We start from the raw sequence: 20,972 nt of genomic DNA on the forward strand, positions 1-20,972 counted from the left end.
CCCGAACGCTCTCCGTTCCAGGTTAAGCCCCCTTCATTGAACAATTTCCATTCATTTTAGTCTTCCTGCTCATTAATATTTTCACTGTATGAATATTGGCATAAAAATACTGTGTGCCAAGATTTCATGCATGTAGCAAATATTGGTTGGTTGACGACAAAACCCATAAAATCAAATATTGACTGTTTGATAAGATTCGTAGGCCATTCCATGATTCATTTGTCTATAAAAATACACACATTTATTAAGTCTGCACAATGTTAGCTTAGCTCTTTCGGTACACAGCCGTCTATCTGTATTTCTGCAGGCCAGCCCGGGTATCTGTTCTTTGCAGCATCAGAGTGGTTGATCTGTGCAGAGGAAAGAAAAGAATTGTATTTATTTGCTAATCCACAAATATTTAATGTGTCATTTATGAGCAAAGTCCTATAGCTGACAAATTCCCTTCTAGGATTAGTCACTTCCTAGAATGGATTTTGCCCCAACCCACTCTGGGTACTTGATTTTCTCTCAACGTGCTTCCTAATACAATTTGACCCAGGTGTTAATGAAGCCCCGGAACTTTCTGCAATGATGTAAGTGATCTGTGATGAACACTGTCCAATAGAGTATCCACTAGCCATGCTTGGCTATCAAGTACAGTGGGGCCTTGACTTACAAGTGTCCCGACTAACGAGTTTTTTGAGATACCAGCTGTCTCTCCGCTGATTTTTTGCATTGAGTTGACAGAGTAATTTGAGTTAACGAGCTCCGAGCTCGGTCTCGGAACGAATTAAACTCGTAAGTCAAGGCCCCACTGTACTTGATATGTGTCCAGTGTGAGTAAGGAACTGAATTTTAAGTTCTATTTAACTTTAATAAATGTAATACAAATTCAATAAATGTAGTAAGTCTAATAAATGTAAATGCAAATTTGGTTCGTAGCTGCTGTATTGAACAGCATAGCTCTAACATTTAGTTCCCATTCTTTGGGAGTAGGACTACTTGTATATGTTACTGCAGAATTCCTAGCTCAGCAATGTGCGTTCCTATGGAAGCGGGGTTAGTCCTTTATATCTTCAGTTCTTTCGCAGATAATGGAGTGTCTTAACTTAATGCTTAGAAGGAATAATATGCATTCCAAATGTTGGAATTCTAGTTGTCTATCTTTTTTACTTAACATCTTTGAGATAGAACTTACATACTATGAAATACACCCAAAGTGTTCACTTCAATGGTTTTTAGTATATTCACAGATATGCAACCATCACAGTCCATTTTAGAGTATTTTCCTCACCTGGAAAAGAAACCACAGACCCATACGAAGTCATTCCCCGTCCCCCACAGCCCTAGGCGTTCACTAGTCCACTTTCTGTCTCAATGTGTTTCATCTATTCCAGAAATTTCATATACTAGTAAATGAAATGAGCAGTATGTGGTCTTTTGTGTTTGGTTTTCTTGGCTTAGCATGTTTTCAAGGTCCATTCATGTTGTAGCATGTATCAGGACCTCCGTTCTTTACATGGCTGAATAATATTCCAGGTATGGCTATACCCCATTTTTAAAAATATATTTTTATATATTAATAAGACATGTGCGTTGTTCCTACTTTTTGTTTTTTATGAATAAGGCTGCTATGCACATTCATGTACAAGATTTTGTGTGAACATGTTTTCGCCCTCTTGGGTATACAGTATATCTAGGAGTGGGATTGTTAGGTCACATGGTAACTACATGCTTAATTTTTTGAGGGACAGCCAGAATATTTCCCAAAGCAGCAGTATTTTTAGATTTTTTTTCGAAAGTGTCTGACGGTTCTACATTCGCCACATCCTTGTAAACACTTCTTATGATTTTTAAAAAAATTACAGCCCTCCGCGTGAGGGTGAGGTGGTACCTCATTGAGGCCTCCGTTTGCATTGTCCTGGTGGCCAATTACGAGCATCTTCTTGTGTGTTTACTGTCCCCTGAATATAAGTTCATTCAGATCTCTGCCCACTTTAAAATCGGGTTATTTGTCTTTTTATTATTGAGCCGTAAGAGTTCTTTATACATTGTGGGTATAAGTCCTTCATTTGTAATGTTTTTTCTTCCTTTTCACTTTTTTTTTGGTGGTGTCCGTTGATGCACAAAAGTTTTAAGTTTTGATGAAATGCAATTTATCCATTTTTTCTTTTTTTGTTCATGCTTTTGGTGTTGTAGCTAAGAAACCATTGCCTAATTCCAGGTCATAAAGATTTATTTCTTCATTTTCTTCTACCTATATTTAGTCATTTGACCCATTTTGACTTAATTTCCACATATGGTGTGAGGTAGGACTCCAAATTCATTTTTTTTGCATGTGGGTGTCCAGTTGTCTCAGCATCATTCCCCACGCAGTGGTTTCGGCAGCCTTGTCAAAAATCATTGACCATAAAAGTGAGGTTTTGTTTCTGGACGCCGGATTCTATTCCCTGGGTCCGTATGTGTGCTGTATGCCAGTACCACACCGGCTTGATTACTGCGGCTTTGTAGTGAGTTTTGAAATTGGGAAGTGTGAGTCCTCAACGTAGTTCTTTCTCAAGACTGTTTTGGCTATCTGGATCGCTTGAATTTCCATGGGAATTTCAGGATCCACTTGTCAATTTCTATAACAAAGCCGGCTGGGCTGTGAAGGGGGAATTTGAATGTGCTCATGAAATGGGGCCTCCATTTTCTCAGGAAAATCAGTGCAATGGGTCCACCCTCCCTGATCATCAGAATCGCCTGCCAGGCCCCGCCTCTGGGGTTCCAGTTCAGTTGGCCTGGGCACCGGTGTTGTGTAAGGAGCTTAGGTGGGGAAGGGCAGGTGGGGTGGGCCAGTTGGAAGGAGCCGGAAGCTCCAGAAAGGCCCAGTTGCTCTGGGTTACTGGGCTCTCTGCTCAGTTCCTTGCTGAGCCCCATATGTTGCTCTCACTTCATCCTCATTGACTCGCATATGATAGGGGCTGGCCTTATCCCTTCCCCACAGGGGATGATCCTGAGGCACAGAGAGGTTACGTAACTTGCCTAAGACCACACAGCCGGTAGATAAAGCCTGGAGATCCGTAAGATGCCAGATTGGTACTGACCACGCCAGGGGTGGAGGAGAAGGTGGCCCCGTATCACTCCACAGAGGCAGCCTGAGGAACGCCAAGGGCAAATGGAGCACATGCCCACATCACAGCTGAAGAATCACCCAGCTTTCATTTCGTTACACAGATCAGAAAACTCAAGCCCAGAGAGGCGAAGCAGCTTGCTCAGCATCACCTGTGGCCCCCGCAAATCTGACCCTGGACACCAAGCCCCTCTCCCAGCCGCACCGGGCTCCCCTCAACCCCGGCAGGTCCAGGCAGTGGGGCCTGGGGAAAGCCACCACACAGAGCCCAGGCCATGCTCACTCGTTAGGACAAGCCCATGAGGCCTCAAGCACACTGGGTGTCCGAACCCGATCATTAGCAATGAGTGGTCTGGGGAGGGGCTCCGGGTAAATGCTCCTGGCGTTTTCTATGGGACTGGCTTCCCGGGGGAGGAGGAACAGGGAGTTACAAGGAGAAAACGTCGCTTTAGGTGCCAGCTAAAGTCCCCAGGGATTCCGAGCGTCCGGGGGGTGACTGCAGGGCATCCGAGGAGCTCCAGGGCTTCCCCTGGGCGTCTGTCACAAGTTACCTGTTTGTGTGGCTGCACCGAGATCACACCCATCCAGCCCCCTTCTCCTCCATCTCGGCGGTCCTGCCAACAGTGGAGAGACCCTGCCACCATCTGCTTCTGTTTCTTTAAAAAATATTTTCATTGATTTCAGAGAGGAAGGGAGAGGCAGAGGGAGAGACAGATGGAAGCATCATCAGTCGGCTGCCTCCTGCACACCCCCTACTGGGGATCGAGCCCGCAACCAGGGCATGTGCCCTGACCGGGAATTGAACCCTGACCTCCTGGTTCATAGGTCAATGCTCAACCACTGAGCCATGCCAGCCGGGTCCACCTGCTTCTGTTCGTCTTCCTTCCCAGACCCGTCACCACGTAGACAGCGCAAGCAGGGGACTGGGACCAAACCTCCTCCCCTGGAGTCAGAAGCAACCTGTGGACACGCAAATCTCTGCCTCTTTGAATTCCTAGCTCGAGGAAAGGAGCCCCTTCGCCCAGGAAGAGTCCGAGGGCTCACCCCTTGGCAGGCAGCCAGCCCCGCCCCCCCGCCCCCCCACCCCGGCTTCCGAAGCCCCGGTGTTTTGGCCCTGGATCCGGAGAGCAGCACCATCTGAAAGTGCATTTGCCATCGTCCCCAGAGGCGTCAGCTCATAAATCCCATGACATGTCCCCAACTCTCAGCTGCGATGTTCACAGGCCGTGGAGCTAATGCATGAGAATGCCATTCCTTTGCTGTTTACTTTTCTTCGATAAATGACAGGCCTTCAAGTCAATCATGAACAAGTTACAATGAAAGCTACCTTAATCCGGTGTTTGGTGCCTGCCCTTCCATGTTATTTTGTTAATCCATTGATTTGTTAGAGCGTGAAAGGGAGGGGGGGCGGAGAGAGAGAAGCATTGATGTGACAGAGACACATTGATTGGTTGCCTCCAGCATAAGCCCCAACCAGGCCGGGGGTGGAGCCTGAAACCAAGGTACTTGAATCGGACCTTTCAGTCCATGGGTGAAGGCTCCACCCAGTGAGCCAAACCGGCTAGAGCTGGTGCCCAACTATTTTAAATGCTTCGGGCGCACAGGCTCGGTGGTCTCCGAGCCGCATTAGCAGTCAGCACTGTTCCCTTCCCCACATGGAGGCAAAGCAGAGAGGTCTGTGTTGGCCCCAGCATGATGCAAAACCAGTCTCAACAGCCCACTGAGGATTTTCTAATTTTTTGTTTTGTTAATCCTCACCGAGGATATTTTTCCATTGACTTTTAGGGAGAGTGGAAGAGAGAGGGAAAGAGAGAGAAACATCAATGTGAGAGAAACACATCCATCGGTTGTCTCCTGCCCGAGTCCTGACCAGGGGAGGAGCCTGCAACCAAGGAATCGAACCCGAGGCCCAATGCCGATCTAATGCTGATCTAAGGGAAAGGGTTCCGTTCTCAGCACGGACGGTTTCACCTATGACACACCCAGCACCTACCGAGTGGAAGCTGGGATTTTCCCAGATGTAGGAACGAGGAACCCCGAGTGGAGGGGCGAGCACTCAGACCAGGTGCCCACCCCACACATGGCTCTGGTGGCGCGCAGTCTACGCAGGGACGTAGTTAGAGATGGGGAGTTGTAACCGACTGGCAACCTTTCAAATCACAGCCCCTGCTACCCTAGCCACCTGTGGGAAGGGACATTTAAAAACCACTCACCCTTGGCATGGTGACAGATGGTTACTAGACTTCGTGTGGTGAGCACATTGTGTGGTGTATAAATGCTGCATCCCTATATTGTACACCTGAAACTAATGTAATATCGTATACCAACCATTCCTTTAAAAAACAGTGATGACAACCACTCACCTTCTCTCTCTCGATTCCTGCAGGAAGTTCAAAGCCCTTCGCTGTAAGAAATACCCAGCTGGACCTGAACCGCATGTTCCTGATTTCTTTGCTTCCAAGCGCTTCTATGGTCTTCTTGGCGTCCTCCTTCAGTCTGGGGGACAGAGGAGAGTGACTGAATGTCTCCCGTGGGGACTCCTGTGTGTCCCACTGTGTTTGTCCCAGCACTGAGGTTGCCAAAGCCACTCATTTCCGGGGGGGGGGGGGGGGGGGTAGGAGAGGGGGTGAACAGGAGGACAGGGCACCCAAGCTGGCTGTGTGGGCCAGATTTCTAGTCACTGCTGGGCACAGCCACGCACGCTCACCGGCTGCTGCCGTCATCGTGGGTCACCATGAAGAGCAGGGACTTCGCAGGCGCACCCTGAATGAACTTGGTCATGGGTCCGGAGTAATCTGTCGAGTCAATGCAAACCAGTTTTAGGAGCACCGTTAGCTGAGGCTCTTGCCCTACGTGCTGCACCTCCCTGCCCTCAGCGTCCGTAGCCACTGTGATCCTGATTCCTGGAGCTCCTCTCTGGACCAGGCATACGGCCCCGCACCTGCTGGGCTTCCGCGTGGGACCGTCCGAGGTCAGAGCACAATCGGATCAGGAAGATGCTACTGACCAACTCGACAACAGCAGCCACTTTGGTGGCACAGGCAACGCGCTCTGCAATGACTCAGGCAGCCCCCACCCACGTGTGCGTATCCCAGATCGGAGTGGCTCAGGCACCATGTGCAGGACAGAGACAGGAATGCAGACCCGGCCTTGCCTGGGGAAGTCTTGGCTAAGGGGGCTGCCTACATCTTACAGGATAAAAGAAAGGAGAACCTCTGACCCTGCTCTTTACCCCTGGGGCTGGGTGCTGATAGTTGTTGCTGGAAGCCAATTCCAGCATGACAGCAGGGCTGCATCTGGGAATGGCTGAGGGCATTTCCCCAAACCTGAAAAGGATGCATTAAATTGATTGCCTGCTGCCAGACAGCTCAGGGCATCTTAATCTACATGTTATTGCCTCCTAATGGCCAAACACCTGCACAGCTGTAGGCTAATTCTCCCCAATTCTGACAATGCCTCTGTGTAGGAGACCCTGACCCTTTGAAGTGTAGCTCCACTTCGCCTCAGGACAATTTGTGTTAATAAAAACCATGGGGTCCTGAGACAAGGAGATCTTAGTTCCGGGGTGGGCAAACTTTTTGACTCGAGGGCCACAATGGGTTCTTAAACTGGACCGGAGGGCCGGAACAAAAGCATGGATGGAGTGTTTGTGTGAACTAATATAAATTCAAGTAAACATCATAACATAAAAGGGTACAGTCTTTTTTTTTTTTTTTTTTTTTTTTTAGTTTTATTCATTTCAAATGGGCCGGATCCTGCCCGCGGGGCCGTAGTTTGCCCACGGCTGTCTTAGTTTCTTAAGCGAGGCTCCTCTGACCCCCAAATGCCTTTCAAAATTATATTTCGTCTCTGGACTCTTTAAGTTACGCACAGCCCCTTCTCCAGACTGCTGAACCCTTCTAGATGCTGGAACAAGAACCCCGGCAAGTTGTGCTTAAGTCAGCTGCCAAGTAAACATGCACCATTCCCACCGAGAGGCACCGGCATTTCTCATGACTCTCCATCGTCTTACAGAGACTTGTTGTTAACAACTCTCAGGGCTGGTATATCCTGACAGGCAACAGGTCCAAGACCCAGTGCCCAGAATGGAGCGACGCTGAAGGAGAGCGGGGGTCGCGGGGCCCGGGAAGGAGCACACCAGGCCCAGGACAGAAATCCTGATGATATTCAGGCCGGATGTTGATTGCGTTATTTTACAGAGATTTGATTTGAAACTGTCTCTTTCCGTTATCCAAGGAGGGAAGGGAAGGAGAAGATTCAAGACAAGTGTGACCAGAGGAAAGGAATTTTCTAGAGAATGCCTTCAAACGGAATTACATGAACCCAGAGACTAAGACAGTGATGGCGAACCTTTTGAGCTCGGCATGTCAGCATTTTGAAAAAACCTAACTTAACTCTGGTGCCGTGTCACATATAGAAATTTTTTGATATTTGCAACCACAGTAAAACAAAGATTTATATTTTTGATATCTATTTCATATATTTAAATGCTACTTAACAAAGAAAAACCAACCAAAGAAATGAGTTCGCGTGTCACCTCTGACACGCGTGTCATAGGTTCGCCATCACTGGACTAAGAGGACTGATGAAGGGTCGACCGTTCTCGAATACTCAACACGAACTTCTGGCAGTTTTCTTAGCAGACAACTTAGTAAGAACGTTTGGCCATTTTGCCTGTGTTTTTAAAAATCTTGATTGATGTTTAGAACTCATTTAAATGTTAACAGGAAACGAGTTTTCTTACCTCCGTCATACATATCAAAATACTGTGCTGCTACCACTTTCCCAGTCACATCTGAAAAGAAAAGGAATAGCTTTTAACCGAAAGCTCGTCGGGACTCGGGGTGCATCCGTGGCACCAGAGTTCTCGGCGTGGCCTGCTCCTTCCCCGTTTCTTTCCCCGGAGCCTAAGATGCGCTCCTGCCCTGGTGTTGCCGATGTGGGGGGTCAGAGAGACGCTCCTCCGCTGCCCTGGCTGCCTTCCGGCTGCTTCCCACCAGATTCCATCCTACACTTTCCTGTTGCACCTTCCTCTTCCCACACAGGCCCCAGAGTTCCCGCCTCAGGACTCTCTGCTGCGTCTGCAGGCTCCCCTCCGGATCACCACGCTGGGCACATTCTGTCTTGGGTTCCTGCAGCACCCCTGTCACTGGACCATGTGTTCAGCTTGCTTCCGGGACACCCCAAACCTGCGATTGTCAGGGTCCCCAGTGGCGGTCGTCTTTCCCAGGCCTAAGGGGAGGCCGAGCTTGGCTTCCCTGGAGGCCCTCGTCCCCTCTATCACACAGAGGCAGGAGCTGGCGGATGTGTCACCTTCTGGTGGGCCACCAGGAATCTGAGAGCCAAAGTGAGGCCCAGGTCTGCTCCTCTGGTCTCACCCGCCTCTGCCAGTCCTCCTTGTTTTGTTTTAAAAATCTACATTTGGTTTCATTGTGTGTTCTTTGGAACTACAAATAATCTGTAAAGTGAGGTGTTGTAAAAATAGTTAAATATATAATTTTAAAAATGCATCAAAATATAAACCTAGACTAGACTGAGTGCAAAAACCATCGAAAACCCAAGGTATCTGGGAAAGATCCCATCAGTCTTTAGAAAAGTTTTAAAGAAAATATTTAATAACTTACAATTGACAATGGCAATATTTATTCCTCTCCCAACATTTCCAATCTTTTCTCCTATGAGCCTGAAATGTAAATAAACATTAGTCAAAGGACTCCTTTCTTACCAAGCCCAGGGGAAGCTCCCCACCCGCCCCCCAAAGATCTTCTGGCAGTCACTGCCACTACCATTGTCACGAAAAGACAGTCGCTGCCAATACCATTGTCACCTACCGTTCCCTCCCTCGCTGACTTGCCCTGACAGTCACCCCCACACTCATCTTCCCCAAGTCCCTCAGGGAACCCGGAAGCTGCACTGAATCTTATAATTTAGACAAATGTCCAGGGAGACGACAATCTCAGATTTGATTAGCACAGGCTTTTTACAAACTTTTTTTTTTTCCACTGAGTCCTCAACCACCTCATGAGCATTCATTGTTCTGCTTTATTAATCTGAAGTAGAAGGTGTGGGCCATAAGAGATGTTTTTTTGTTGCTTTTTAAAATTTTGCTTTTACTATATGGCTATAGTTTCTTTGTTTTGTTAAAGGTCATACATTAACTAAGGTACAGGCATGTTTAAAAATGCCCTTTTAATAAATGTAAAGACAACATATAGAGAAAATCTTTACAACACCAATATATAAAGGATCTTATCAATCAATAAAAATGGCCAATGGCAGAAATAAAAATGGGCAAGAGATATGAAAAGATAGTTCATAAAAAAATAAGCACAAGGACTCAACATAAAGAGATCCTCAATCCACTCATGGCAAGAGCAATAACAAAGTAAAAATCTGATCCGAAACCCAAGTTTCGGCTCACACAATGGCAACTGTCAAAGTATTTGCCCACATGTTGTGTTTGGACAGACGGTGGGGAAACAGCCATGCTCATCAAGGCTACTCTGAGTCCTCTGAGAAGCAGAGAGCAGAACAGGACTGAACTGCACAAGAGCCTTCATTAGGGGAAAGGCCTCAGAGGGAAAAAGGGGAGGGGCAGGGACTGGGGAGAGCCGGTCAGACCACATTGCAAGTCCTAGCGGAAGTGAAGACAAGAGGGAAGCAGCTTGGGTGGACCAGGCCGCCCTGCAGTCTCCCGAGAGCTTAGCAAGGCCAGGGCCCCCTGGAGCTTGTCTCCCAGGAATGGGCCCGCCTGGGACCCCGGGTGCCGGCAGACTCTCCCCTTCCCCAAACCCCACCCCGGCTCCCCAGAGCTCTTTTTCAACGAGGCCTAACTTTTGGACTCCCGTGTTTATCTCTGCATTGTCCAGCTTTAGCAAGAATTCTGCTAAGTCGGGTTAACTAGAACCCCCCTGCCTTTGATATTGGATCACCTTCCTTATGGATTGGGCTCCTCATCCTCCACTCCCCACCCCTGCTGAGTTCTGACCTCCTGAGCCCACCTTCAGCAAGGAACCTGTTGGATTAGTTTAGCCAGAATTCCCTCCACCCAGGTGCTTGGTTCCTCTTAGTAATTTCCTGTTCACTGACCGCACCCTGCTCCTTGGCTATGATTCCCTTACTGTGTTCAGAGTTAAGTCCAATCTCTCTTTCCCACTGCAAGACCCCGCTGCAGAGGTCCCTGTAGTGGGTGCCATGGCCCACCTTGAATAAAATCTGCCCTACCATCATAAACAAGTGTCATAAATACTTTTTATATTATGTTTTATTTAAATACTAGAGGCCCGGTGCATGGTGGGGGGCGTGGCCTGTGGGGATCAGCTGCTGTGGGAGTGCCGTTCATCCTGGTCAGCTGAGCGGCACTCCCACCGTGGGAGCGCACTGACCGCCAGGGGACAGCTACTGCATTGAGCATCTACCCCCTGGTGGTCAGTGTGTGTCATAGCGACTGGTCGACCGGTCGTTCTGGTTGTTCCACCGTTGGGTCTCTGGGCTTTTATTATATACAATGTTTTTATTGATTTCAGAGAGAGGAAGGGAGAGGGAGAGAGAGGTAGAAACATCAATGATGAGAGAGAATCACCGATTGGCTGCCTCCTGCACACCACCCACTGGGGACCGAGCCGGCAACTTGGGCATGTGCGCTGACTGGGAATTGAACCGCAATGCTTAATCACCGGAGCAGCCCATGGAAGCGTGGCCTCAAGCAAACGTGCTATAAATTTCAGAATGCAGCTATGGGGCCTCTGGGTCTGGAGACCAGAGAAGCGCATTCCCACAGTTGGTTACCACACTCGAACATTGCCGGTCGGAGGCTCACTATGGTTCCAAGCAATGACCTCAGAATTCGAAGTAGAGATCATTTCTAATTTAGAAATGTACACTCAGACAAACTATCCCTTCATTGTGAGGGGGAATGACTATATTTTAAACATGAAGAATCTTTAAAAACTTCACCTCTCCTTCTACCCTTTTCTCGGGATGTTAATAGAGGATGTGCTCCAGCAAAACACGGGAGGAAACTGAGAAAGTGAGATGTGTATCCTGGAAATGGAGGCTGCAACTCCAGAGAGGGAGGCAGAGGTGACCCCAGGCTGATGGTGGAGAGGGATGCCCGGTGCCGGGTGCCAGCTGCGCCAGCCTCGAGAGCAGCCTGGCCGCCTGCAGTGCCATAGAGATCGCCCCATATCAGTGCACCAGTACGAACAGAGTCCTTTTTAAAAGGGGAAATTTGGACCCAGATACACACACAGAGGGAGATGATGCAGACAGGGGAAAAGACCACCGCCTACAGCCCAGGGCAGGGGCCTGGAGCAGGTGCTCCCTCCACCCTCACAAGGAGCCAGCCCTGCCCACTCCTCCATCTCGGACTCCAGCCTGCTGACTGGGGAGAGAACGCATTCCTGTTGTTTGGGCACCAGCCTGTGCTCTTGGTTGTGGCAGCCCCGCCCCGGTGGGCGGGTGCACTTGAGGCTAGGACAGCTCCAAGCTCAGGGTTTACTTCGGCTCTCTCGTGGGCAAGGCAGTCACACAGACCTGCAACCAGGAGGTGTGGGCTGGAAAGGGAAGCCACACCCACTTTAATCTGTGAGGATCATATAACAAAATGGAAGAAAACCTGCGTTCTGTTCCCATGACTTTGAAGGGCCATGACACGTATTCAGAGAAGGCCACGGAGTATGAGCTAAGGCTTGTCTGACCTGCTGCCAAATGAGAGTTCAACACTGGGACACAGCCTCAATCCACATCCTTCCGGGAGCACGGCTGGCATTCTCAGTGCCCAGATGCTCCCAGCCTTTGCCCAGGGTCAAGGACGTGCCCTACTCTGCTGGGGGCAGACTGGCTGCTTGGTCAGTCTCAGAGAAGGGAAGGGGTCAGGCGGCTCTGTTTTCCTTCCTCTCGTTGCTACTTACAGCTCGTCCTCAAAGCAGATTTTGGCGTGCTTGTCCCTGCCCCCGCCGCTGAGCAACCGGTAAGCATAGGTGTTCGGGGGGCACGGGGACCAGTGGTCGCATTTTTGCCTCTTGGGGGCCGGGGCTGTAATGAACAAGAACATAACAGGTCGTGCGATGATTTATCGGAGGGGCCCACTGTTTGGCCAAGAACAACGGTGCTCTGCCCTAGGACTCACACCTGCATGGCCCAAGGTCGTGGGCAGAAACAGGAGTGGGGAAGGGGTCACCAGTAGGAATGGTGGCCACCAATAGGAGCTTCAGAGATTCCCCTAAAGTCACAAAGTTAGTTTAATCTGCTTTTGTCTTAAAATAACAAATATACAAAAAGGAGGGGATGTTTTGCAGGTGGAACAAGTTTAAGAGTTGGGAATCACTGCCTATGGCTGGCTATTCAACTGACATCCTTGGCATGCGATGGAGGGAGACAGAAACCATGGCAATGAGCCCTTCGAAACGCCCGGTGTCAGAGGCAGCTCCTAGGGGAAGCTGTGTCCAGGAGAGACTTCTGATTTTGTGGGGGAAATAGGGAAAATGAGAGAGCGAGTCCTCTGAGGGCGTCTCCCGTGCTCTGCTCAAGCCGCGGCTCCCGTGGAGCTGGGCCCCACCTCAGGCCGCACACAGTTAGTCTACTGATTCCGGGCAAGTTCACTGTGAAAACCTTATCAAATACAGACAACCCTATCACAGTTGATTCCTAGAAAGTGTTTTTTGTTTGTTTGTTTGTTTTTGCCATAAAAGGTAATTCAATCTGAGAAGGAATGGCTTTTATAAAAATAGTTTATCATTACTCAGTGCTCTATATTTGTGCAAATTGATGTTGAATAATTTACTCCCGTATTGAAAAGATACCAGCATATCTGTTCGCAAGCTCTTGAAAAGGAGTACCGATTATTCTTAGTGTCCACACATTACCAAATGCCATTTTTCATGGCTATTTGGTCATTTCACCTCATTCCCAATTTGGGTTGTATTCCAAACACACACATTTTTATTTACCACAGCCTGCATGTGAAGTTTTTCTGTCTGTTTCCCTAACATGGGGCGAGTGGGGGTTGGAAAGGAAGGAAACGGAAGGTGTCATCTCCTCCCCCGCGTCATCGTCACCAACCCCACTGCCACCCCGGAGCCGTGGGCTGTGACCCGGGCACTGACCTTTGAGGATGGGCCTCTCCCCGATGCTCCGGATGCTGTAGATGGCACTGGACAGGGGCACCTCTGGGACGAGCTGTGCCAGCAGGTACCCGGAGTACCAGGCGCACACGGAGGCGAAGACGAAGAGCACGGCTCTCAGGGCGCCTGCGGGCACACATGCGGGTGTGGATGCTCAGGACAGCGGCCGCCAGACAGCCCTGCGCCCCAACTCTCCTAGCCCGCCCCCCCCAACCATGGGTGTGAGCGGGGTGCTCCTGGGAGGTGGGGGCAGACGAGGGCCCAGGGCTGCTTTAATGAGCCAACACGCTTTGCTGGGGGCAGGCATTTGAGGCAGACAGACGCAGACACCACGAACAAGATATGGGTGTTTTCAAGGCCGTGCTTTCATGTTCACTGCTGGTTTGGGTCTTAGAACTTCCCAGATGCTAACGTCACCGATTCCTCGAGTGGCCTTGGGAGCCACCACACCTGACGTGGGGCCCGTCTTGCCCGGCTCAGTGGACGGGTGGGGGCAGGTGTCGGCTCTCCGGGGCTGGCCCTCCATTCCACACGTACTGTCCCGCCTGCACTGCACCGGCCAGCTCCGCCAGTTGTTCTAGCGAACGACGGAGCCTAGAGGAGTTGTGGGAACTCCCCAGGTCATAGCTGGTCAGCGGCACATGCGGGCGGCCTCCAGGCTTGTGGCCGGCGGCTGAAGAGAGGGCGGCCGGTAGGGGCTGCGCTCCTGACCCGCAGGGTCGGCCCTAACTGCTGGTAGTCAGGGTCAGAGCTGCACTGAATTGTTGGACACCTGGATGCTGTCAGGGGCTTGGTGTCTCCCCACCCAGCACCCTGAGCAGGGGCAGGTGGGCAGCTCTCCCAGCCACCCTTTTCCAAGTTCACAGGCATTGACAGAAGCAGGCCTCCGACCCGCCAGCACACCACCCCGGCTTCCTCCTCTCCAGGCAGTGACGATACCCAAACCTGCGTCTGTCACTGTCCGAGCTCAGCCCTGACCTCAGCTCCGCCGTTTCCTGCACCTGCAGGTCTCCCCTTCCCTGAGCGCGGCGGGGGTCCCCCCACTGCTGTGTCTGATGGAGTCTGTATGCGCTTGTGGGCTCACTAGCTCAGGCAGTGGCGCTCATGGAGCTGGACGCTTCCATTTCCCCTCGACAGTTCGGTCTTTTTCCAAGTGCATATTTCAGCATCAATGCTTTTTTCTATTTTCCAAACCATGCAACCCCCAAGATTGTTAGAACGTTACGCAGGGAGAGCTTCCTGATGCGAACTCCCTGGACTGTGTGGCCACTGCCATTTCTCGGACTGGGGGGGGAAGGGGGGGCGTCTCACAGCTGGAAAAGCAGCCACAGAAAGCAGAGGAGAGCCCTGGGTCTGGAGGTCGCTTTCCTGGAATCCTGTTGGCTCTGGGGCAGGCGCGGTGACCCGTTGCAGCTGTGTGTGGCCTCTCCTACTGAACGGCTTTGTCGGCGTCTGTCCTCGGCTTCAGGACACTCTCCTGCACGGATCCCAACCCATCGACCCACCCGCTCTCCTCCTCTTCCAGGCTCTCCCAACCTGCCATGAGCCCCACTCTGGTGCAGCCCCGTGGCCTGCACGGGCGCCCTCATGGCAGCCGTTCGCACACCTTGCTGGTGTGGCACACCAAGGGCCCCCTCCCTCCAGGACTGTGCCCTCACACCCAGGACGGTGCATGGCCCACAGAATGTTCAAGAAAGTGCTGTTGGGCCACACTGGGTGACTACTGGAGTCCCAGAGTCAGCCTCAATGGTTAGGTTCAGCGGAAACAACAGCCACTACGTAAGTCACAGCTGGACCACTTCATCCAAGTGTCATATGTGAAGAAGGCAATTGGCCAGCCAGAGGCCAGTCAGAGGACCTGTCGGTCGCACGAGGTCTTCGAGAAAAGACTTGCTGTTGGGCTTGGAGAAGCTGAAAGGAAACTTGACGCTACCTCTCAGATGTGTGAAGAACAGCCGCGTGGAAGGAAGACACAGCCCTGTCACCGCTGAACAAGGACAGTGCTGGGGTCCAACCCCAGCAGGTCCAGGGGTCCCCAAAGGTGTGGACGGAGTCGGCAAAGAAGGAATGACACGGAGACAGCCTTCAGTTGATCAGCAGCCTAGCCAGGATCTCTAGCCAGGATCTCCAGCCAAGTTCTGGTCAGGATCTCCAGCCAAATTCTGGTCCAGGTTCTGTCCAGGTTCTGTTGCCATGTTCTGTCTAAGTTCTCCAGCCAGGTTCTATCCAGGATCTCCAGCCATGTTCTGTAGCCAAGTTCTGTCCAGGATCTTTTGCCATGTTCTCTCGCTAGGTTCTCTCTCTAGGTTCTGTCTCTAGGTTCTCTCGCTAGGTTCTGTTTCTAGGTTCTGTGTTCTGTTGTCTTGTTACATCTGTATTTATACCAGTTGATTTTAATACTGTCAATTTCTATTCCAAAGGTTAGGGTGTTTCTTATTCCAGGGAATAAAGGTTATGTAGCTTAAGCGTGATTGTTCTTAGTTAAAGTGATTAACTACCCGCCTGGCACTTAGTTAAGGGGTTTTATTCCCTCCCTAACTTCAGGGAAAAATTCCTACCTGGGGAAACAACCTTTCTCGGAGAGGTGACCTTGGTTAAAACACATAGCGCCAAGAAGGGGAGCAAACATATTAAGAACAGTATGCCATATACGCCAGGTCCCTTGAAACATATGCTGTGCAGATGTTTCTTCTCTGCAGCGACTGTGTCAAGCAGCAAGGATGGACTGGCTCCCGGCAGGACAGTAGGTGGAAGTGACAGGGAGGGAAATGCAGCATGAATTAAAAGCGCGCAGTCTTCACCAGTGGAACTAGACACCAGGGCTGGCCGCCTGCAAGGTGGTGAGCTCCCCTCCCTGCGCACTTCCCAGGGCTCCTAGGAAGGCTGTGGGTGTCTGCGGGCTGGGAAAGGGGAGCCAGGATGACCTCAGGGCTGGGACAGCCTGGTTTCCTGTGGTGGCTGGGGGAAGCCAAGACCTAGACCAGAGTCACCCCATGTGGGAGGGCAGGTCCCGCAGCGAGGATGGGGCACTGGCTGGTGCTAAGCCGTCCATAACCCAGGCACGGGTCTAACACAGTCAGGGAGCATCCAGGACACCAAACAGAGGCAGGCGTAGGAGCCAGGAGGTGAGGGACAAGAGGCACCTGGAGAACCATGGCCCAGCCTGCCTGTGGCCCAGCCTGCCCCTGGCCCAGCCTGTCCCTAGCCCAGCCTGCCCTAGGCCCAGCCTGCCCCTGGCTCAGCCCGCCCGTGGCCCAGCCTGCCCCTAGCCCAGCCTGCCCCTGGCCCAGCCTGCCCGTGGCCCAGCCTGCCCCTGGCCCAGCCTGCCCCTGGCCCAGCCTGCCCGAGGCCCAGCCTGCCCGAGGCCCAGCCTGCCCCTGGCCCAGCCTGCCCGAGGCCCAGCCTGCCCCTGGCCCAGCCTGCCCCTGGCCCAGCCTGCCCGAGGCCCAGCCTGCCCCTGGCCCAGCCTGCTCCTGGCCCAGCCTGCCCCTGGCCCAGCCTGCCCCTGGCCCAGCCTGCCCGTGGCCCACCCTGCCCGAGGCCCAGCCTGCCCTAGGCCCAGCCTGCCCCTGGCCCAGCCTGCCCCTGGCCCAGCCTGCTCCTGGCCCAGCCTGCCCCTAGCCCAGCCTGCCCGTGGCCCACCCTGCCCGAGGCCCAGCCTGCCCTAGGCCCAGCCTGCCCGTGGCCCAACCCGCCCGTGGCCCAACCCGCCCGTGGCCCAGCCTGTCTATGGGCTGGACAGCTGCACCAGGAGCTCAGTCCCTGCAGGTGATCGCAGAGCAGGCGGGACACTGGGCAGCAGTAGCCCCTGGGCCGGCACAGGTAAGGATCGGTCTTGGGAAAGGTGGAAGTCCAGGGACTCAGCGAGGGGGGTCCTGGTCCCAGTGGGCCTGCCCTGGTGGGAGTGGTCCAGCAGCTTCAGAGGCGGGGCAGGGGGAGGAAGGACACAAAGTCCAGGAACCTTCGGTGATTCCGTAACTAGGTTCCAACCTTTTCCCGAAGGCAATAAAGTCATCACCGGCTATCAGACACGGCCTCCCACGTGCTTCCACCTCAGAGCAAAGGCCAGTCCCGAGCGCAGGCAGGAAGTCGGGGAACTTCCTCCTTGAGACCCTCGATTAGTATGTGTGCCTGTGTGCATGCCTGCGTGTGCATATGTGTGTGTGCCTGTGCCTGTGTGCGTGTCCCACCCTCATCCACCTGCAGGTTCCCAGGGTCTCAGGCTGGCCCCGGACACTAAGGCTGGGGAAGAAGGCGATCCTCAAACCGACGCCAGGCGGGGGGACCTCAGGCCGCCGCACCCCTCCAGTCCCAGGGCCCAATGAGAGCCCCTCTGAACGCACCGCCAATGTGGGATTCCTTCAACCGAGGACACAAACCACATGCCCTCACCCTGGAGGGGGCCCCACCTCTACCTCTTGTCCTCGAGGGGCCAGGAGGGCTGAGGGGTGGATGGACCGTACTTGGGACTTGGCTGCTTTGTGGCTCCGGGCTCTGCTGTCGCCACTGTCCTAAGGCTGGGGAGCGCCACACCGGGATACCACAGCAGATGTGCAAGGCAACCTCCCTGCAAAGGCTGACACGCTGACCCTAATCCTGAGGAGGCGGGAGGGTGTGTATCACAGGTGGAGGGGGCTGGCGCGGATGCCATCCATTGACCCTGCCCGTCCTGCCCGTGAGCTGTCTCCCGGCCCGACCTGGCGCTGGATGGATCCACTGAAACACCGCTTTCAGGAACTTTGCCAAACATTAGCTCACGAACTCAGCGGCGACAGGGCTCTGAGTTTCTGCAGGTGACTTTTCTCCCACCATCCCCTCCCCCCAGACAAACACGCCCCGGGAGCTGCAGCAAAGCTTGCTGGCAAGGACCTCACAGCTCAGGAGTGAATCAGGAGGCAGTGCGGGGGGCGAGGGCGGGGGGGGGGGGGGGGGGGGGTGGCCATGGGACCATATTCAGCATTTTCTACTAACTAAGCAGCAACATGATGTTCTAAGTATGTAACAGAGAAAGAATGAAAAATTCTTCCGAGATCGCGCTACTGAAATTCAGTGCCCGAGGGAGGTGCTTTCTTCCCCCCAAAAAGATACACACCTCCACCTGTTTATCCTACGACCCAACACGTTACCTACAGCAGTTCTTAAATACATGGCTCTGTAGGAAACAGGACTGTTTTACACCGTCAATTAAAAAAACCTTAACATTTGGCTTTCGGGCACTTTGGGAACGGAGCAGAAAGGTGGTGTTTAGAACTTTCTGGACGTGACCACACTGGATGGAAGTGCTGGTCTGACACAGCCGGTGAGACGGGGGTGCCCTCACGGAGGCCGAGAACTTTCCATTCCTGCACAGATATGCTGCCTTGCTCCAGGCAGAACCCAGACTCCTTGGCGACAGAAGGAAACAGCAACAGCAGGAGGGAGGCCGTGTGCGCGGCAGAGGGCAGAGGCCATGTCAGAAAGACAGGCTTTCAGAGAGAACATGACGGAGGAAATAATTGCCTTTTTCCTTTCTCCTTTCCTATTTTTTCCCCAAACATCCCACCGTCTCAAGTAGCTTGATAAATGAAAAAAATAAAACCAGCCTCTAAAAGCTGCTGCCGGACGGTTAGAACCTGGGACAGTGGGGCGTTCCCTGCGAACCAGACCCCACTTCTCACCCACCTCGCTGCCCACTCTTTGGACGTGAGGCTGAAGACTCCTGGCTCAGCAGGGGAGTCCAAGGGGAGGTCCCCGAGTGCCTCTGACCTGCAGCTGGCAGCCCCTCTGCTGGCCCAGGGGGTGGGGTGGCACCCCTCAGGCACCGGCTCTCCCCTGGAAGGACCCCCCTCCCAGCTCCTTGAGTCCCACTCTGCCTGTGCTCTCCCAAACCTACTTTCCAGTCCAAACATCACCCTCACTGGTCCTCCTGCCAGGAATCCCAGGGGGCCAGTGGGGACAGGCAGGGGGAGCCCAGGGCTGCCTGCTCCGCACCCCAGCCTATTCCCTCTGCGGCACTCACTCCCCGAATTCCAGTCCCAGGTCAGAGAGAGGACAGCCCCACCCTCTGGCTCAGCGGGTGGTCCCTGGGACAGAGAGGGGGCACTTCTTCCTGGGACAGTGGCCCCTTTTCCTCCTCCGGCGGTGGAGGTGGCACTCACCGGCAGCCTTCAGGTTCATCTTCCAGGTGCTGCTCCCTGCCCTCCTGGCCTCAGGCGGCAGCTGCCAGGTGACTGGGGACTTCCCACACGCCAGGGCCAGTGCCAGGGCGGAGGACCAAGCAGCACGCCCTGGGCCAGGTGGCGGGGGAGGGCGGGCAAAAGGCAGACACCAGGCCAGGCAGGTGCGGACCAGGGAAGTGCCCGGCTGCCTGGCAGGTGCGCTGGGTAGAGCCCAACCAGCTCCCATTCAGCAGCCCCTGAGGACCCTACTCTCTGCCCAGCACCTGGAGGCCGGAGAGAATGAGCAAGGTTTGTTCTGGAGGACTCTGTTCCCCTAATGGTTCGTGGACCCAGCCCCCAATTTAATGTCTCACAGGGGAAGTGGCTGCAAAGGTAAGCATGGTGTGAGCCTTTCAAACTTCCAAACGGAGCTCCCAGTGGCCCTGGGCCGCGGTGGGGCTCTTTGCTTCTCGCAGACCAGTCTCTGCCCAGAACCCAGCAGGTGCACCACCTCCTGCTTTCTTCTTTACAGTGTGAGTGTGTGGAGGGGGGGGTGCTGAGTGAGGAGGGGGTGATTAGAAAATATGGGGCAAGGACAATGCCCCAGGCCCCATGGTCAGTGTCAGGTCTGCAGGTCCTCTTGTTCATACAGAGGCCAGGGGGTGCCAGGGTGGGGGTCAGGCAGGTGTTTGAAGAAAGCATTCCTTTTCTTCAATTTTTTGGAATAGTTTGAGAAGGGTGGGTATTAATTCTTCTTTGAATTTTTGGTAAAAGTCACCTGTGAAGCCATCTGGTCCAGGGCTTTGTTTGTTGGTAGATTTTGTCGTTACTCCTCACCCAAGGATATTTCTCCATTGGTTTTTAGTGAGAGTGGAAGAGAGGGAGAAACATCAATTTGGTTGCCCTGACCAGGACCAGGAATTGAGTTTGTAACTGAGGTACATGCCCTTGACAGGAATCAAACCTGGGACCTTTCAGTCTACAGGCCGATGCTCTATCCACTGAGCCAAACCAGCTAGGGCTGTTGGTAGATTTTTTTATTACTGCCTTAATTTCATTTGCTAGTAATCAGTCTGATAAGATTTTCTGTTTCTTCCTGGTTCAGTCCCAGAAGGTTGTATGTTTCTAGAAATTTATCTACTTCTTCCAGGTTGTCCAATTTGTTGGCATATAATTATCCATAGTATTCTTTAATGATCATTTGTATTGCTGTGTTGTCGGTTGAAATCTCTCCTCTTTCTGGTTTTATTTATTTGTGCTCTCTTTTTATTGTGATGAGCCTGGCTAGAGATTTGTCAATATTATTTATTCTTTCAAAGAACTAGCTCTTAGTTTCATTGATGTTTTCTACTGCTTTTTAATTCTCTGTTTCATTTATTTCCACTCTGACCTTTGTTATTTCTTTCCTTCTACTTATTTTAGGTTTGGTTTGCTCTATTTCTAGTTCCTTTAGGTGTAAAGTTAGGCAGTTTATTTGAAATTATTTTCTTGTTTCTGAAGGTAGGCACGTAAAACTATGAACTTCCCTCTTAGAACTGCTTTTGCTGCATCCCATACATTTTGGAAAGTTGTATTTTCATTTTCACTTGTCTCAAGGGACTTTTGATCTCTTGTTTG

The 20,972-nt window shown here is 52.3% G+C and overlaps 1 protein-coding gene across 1 annotated transcript; it reads right to left on the reverse strand.

Moving 5' to 3' along the window:
- Positions 1-214: 214 nt before the first annotated feature.
- On the reverse strand, positions 215-19,454 carry FAM3B (FAM3 metabolism regulating signaling molecule B). Its single transcript, XM_070407172.1, has 8 exons — positions 19,356-19,454; positions 13,201-13,344; positions 12,007-12,130; positions 8,719-8,777; positions 7,839-7,889; positions 5,802-5,889; positions 5,458-5,590; positions 215-350 (listed from the first exon to the last, which is right to left on the reverse strand). The coding sequence occupies exons 1-8, from the start codon at positions 19,372-19,374 to the stop codon at positions 261-263; spliced, it is 708 nt and encodes a 235-aa protein (XP_070263273.1). The 5' UTR covers positions 19,375-19,454; the 3' UTR covers positions 215-260.
- Positions 19,455-20,972: the final 1,518 nt, after the last annotated feature.

This window comes from Myotis yumanensis, unplaced genomic scaffold, assembly GCF_028538775.1.
Source record: "Myotis yumanensis isolate MYYU_CA2020_CCGP unplaced genomic scaffold, mMyoYum1.0.hap1 SCAF_2, whole genome shotgun sequence".
In the NCBI taxonomy this organism is placed as follows: Eukaryota; Metazoa; Chordata; class Mammalia; order Chiroptera; family Vespertilionidae; genus Myotis; species Myotis yumanensis.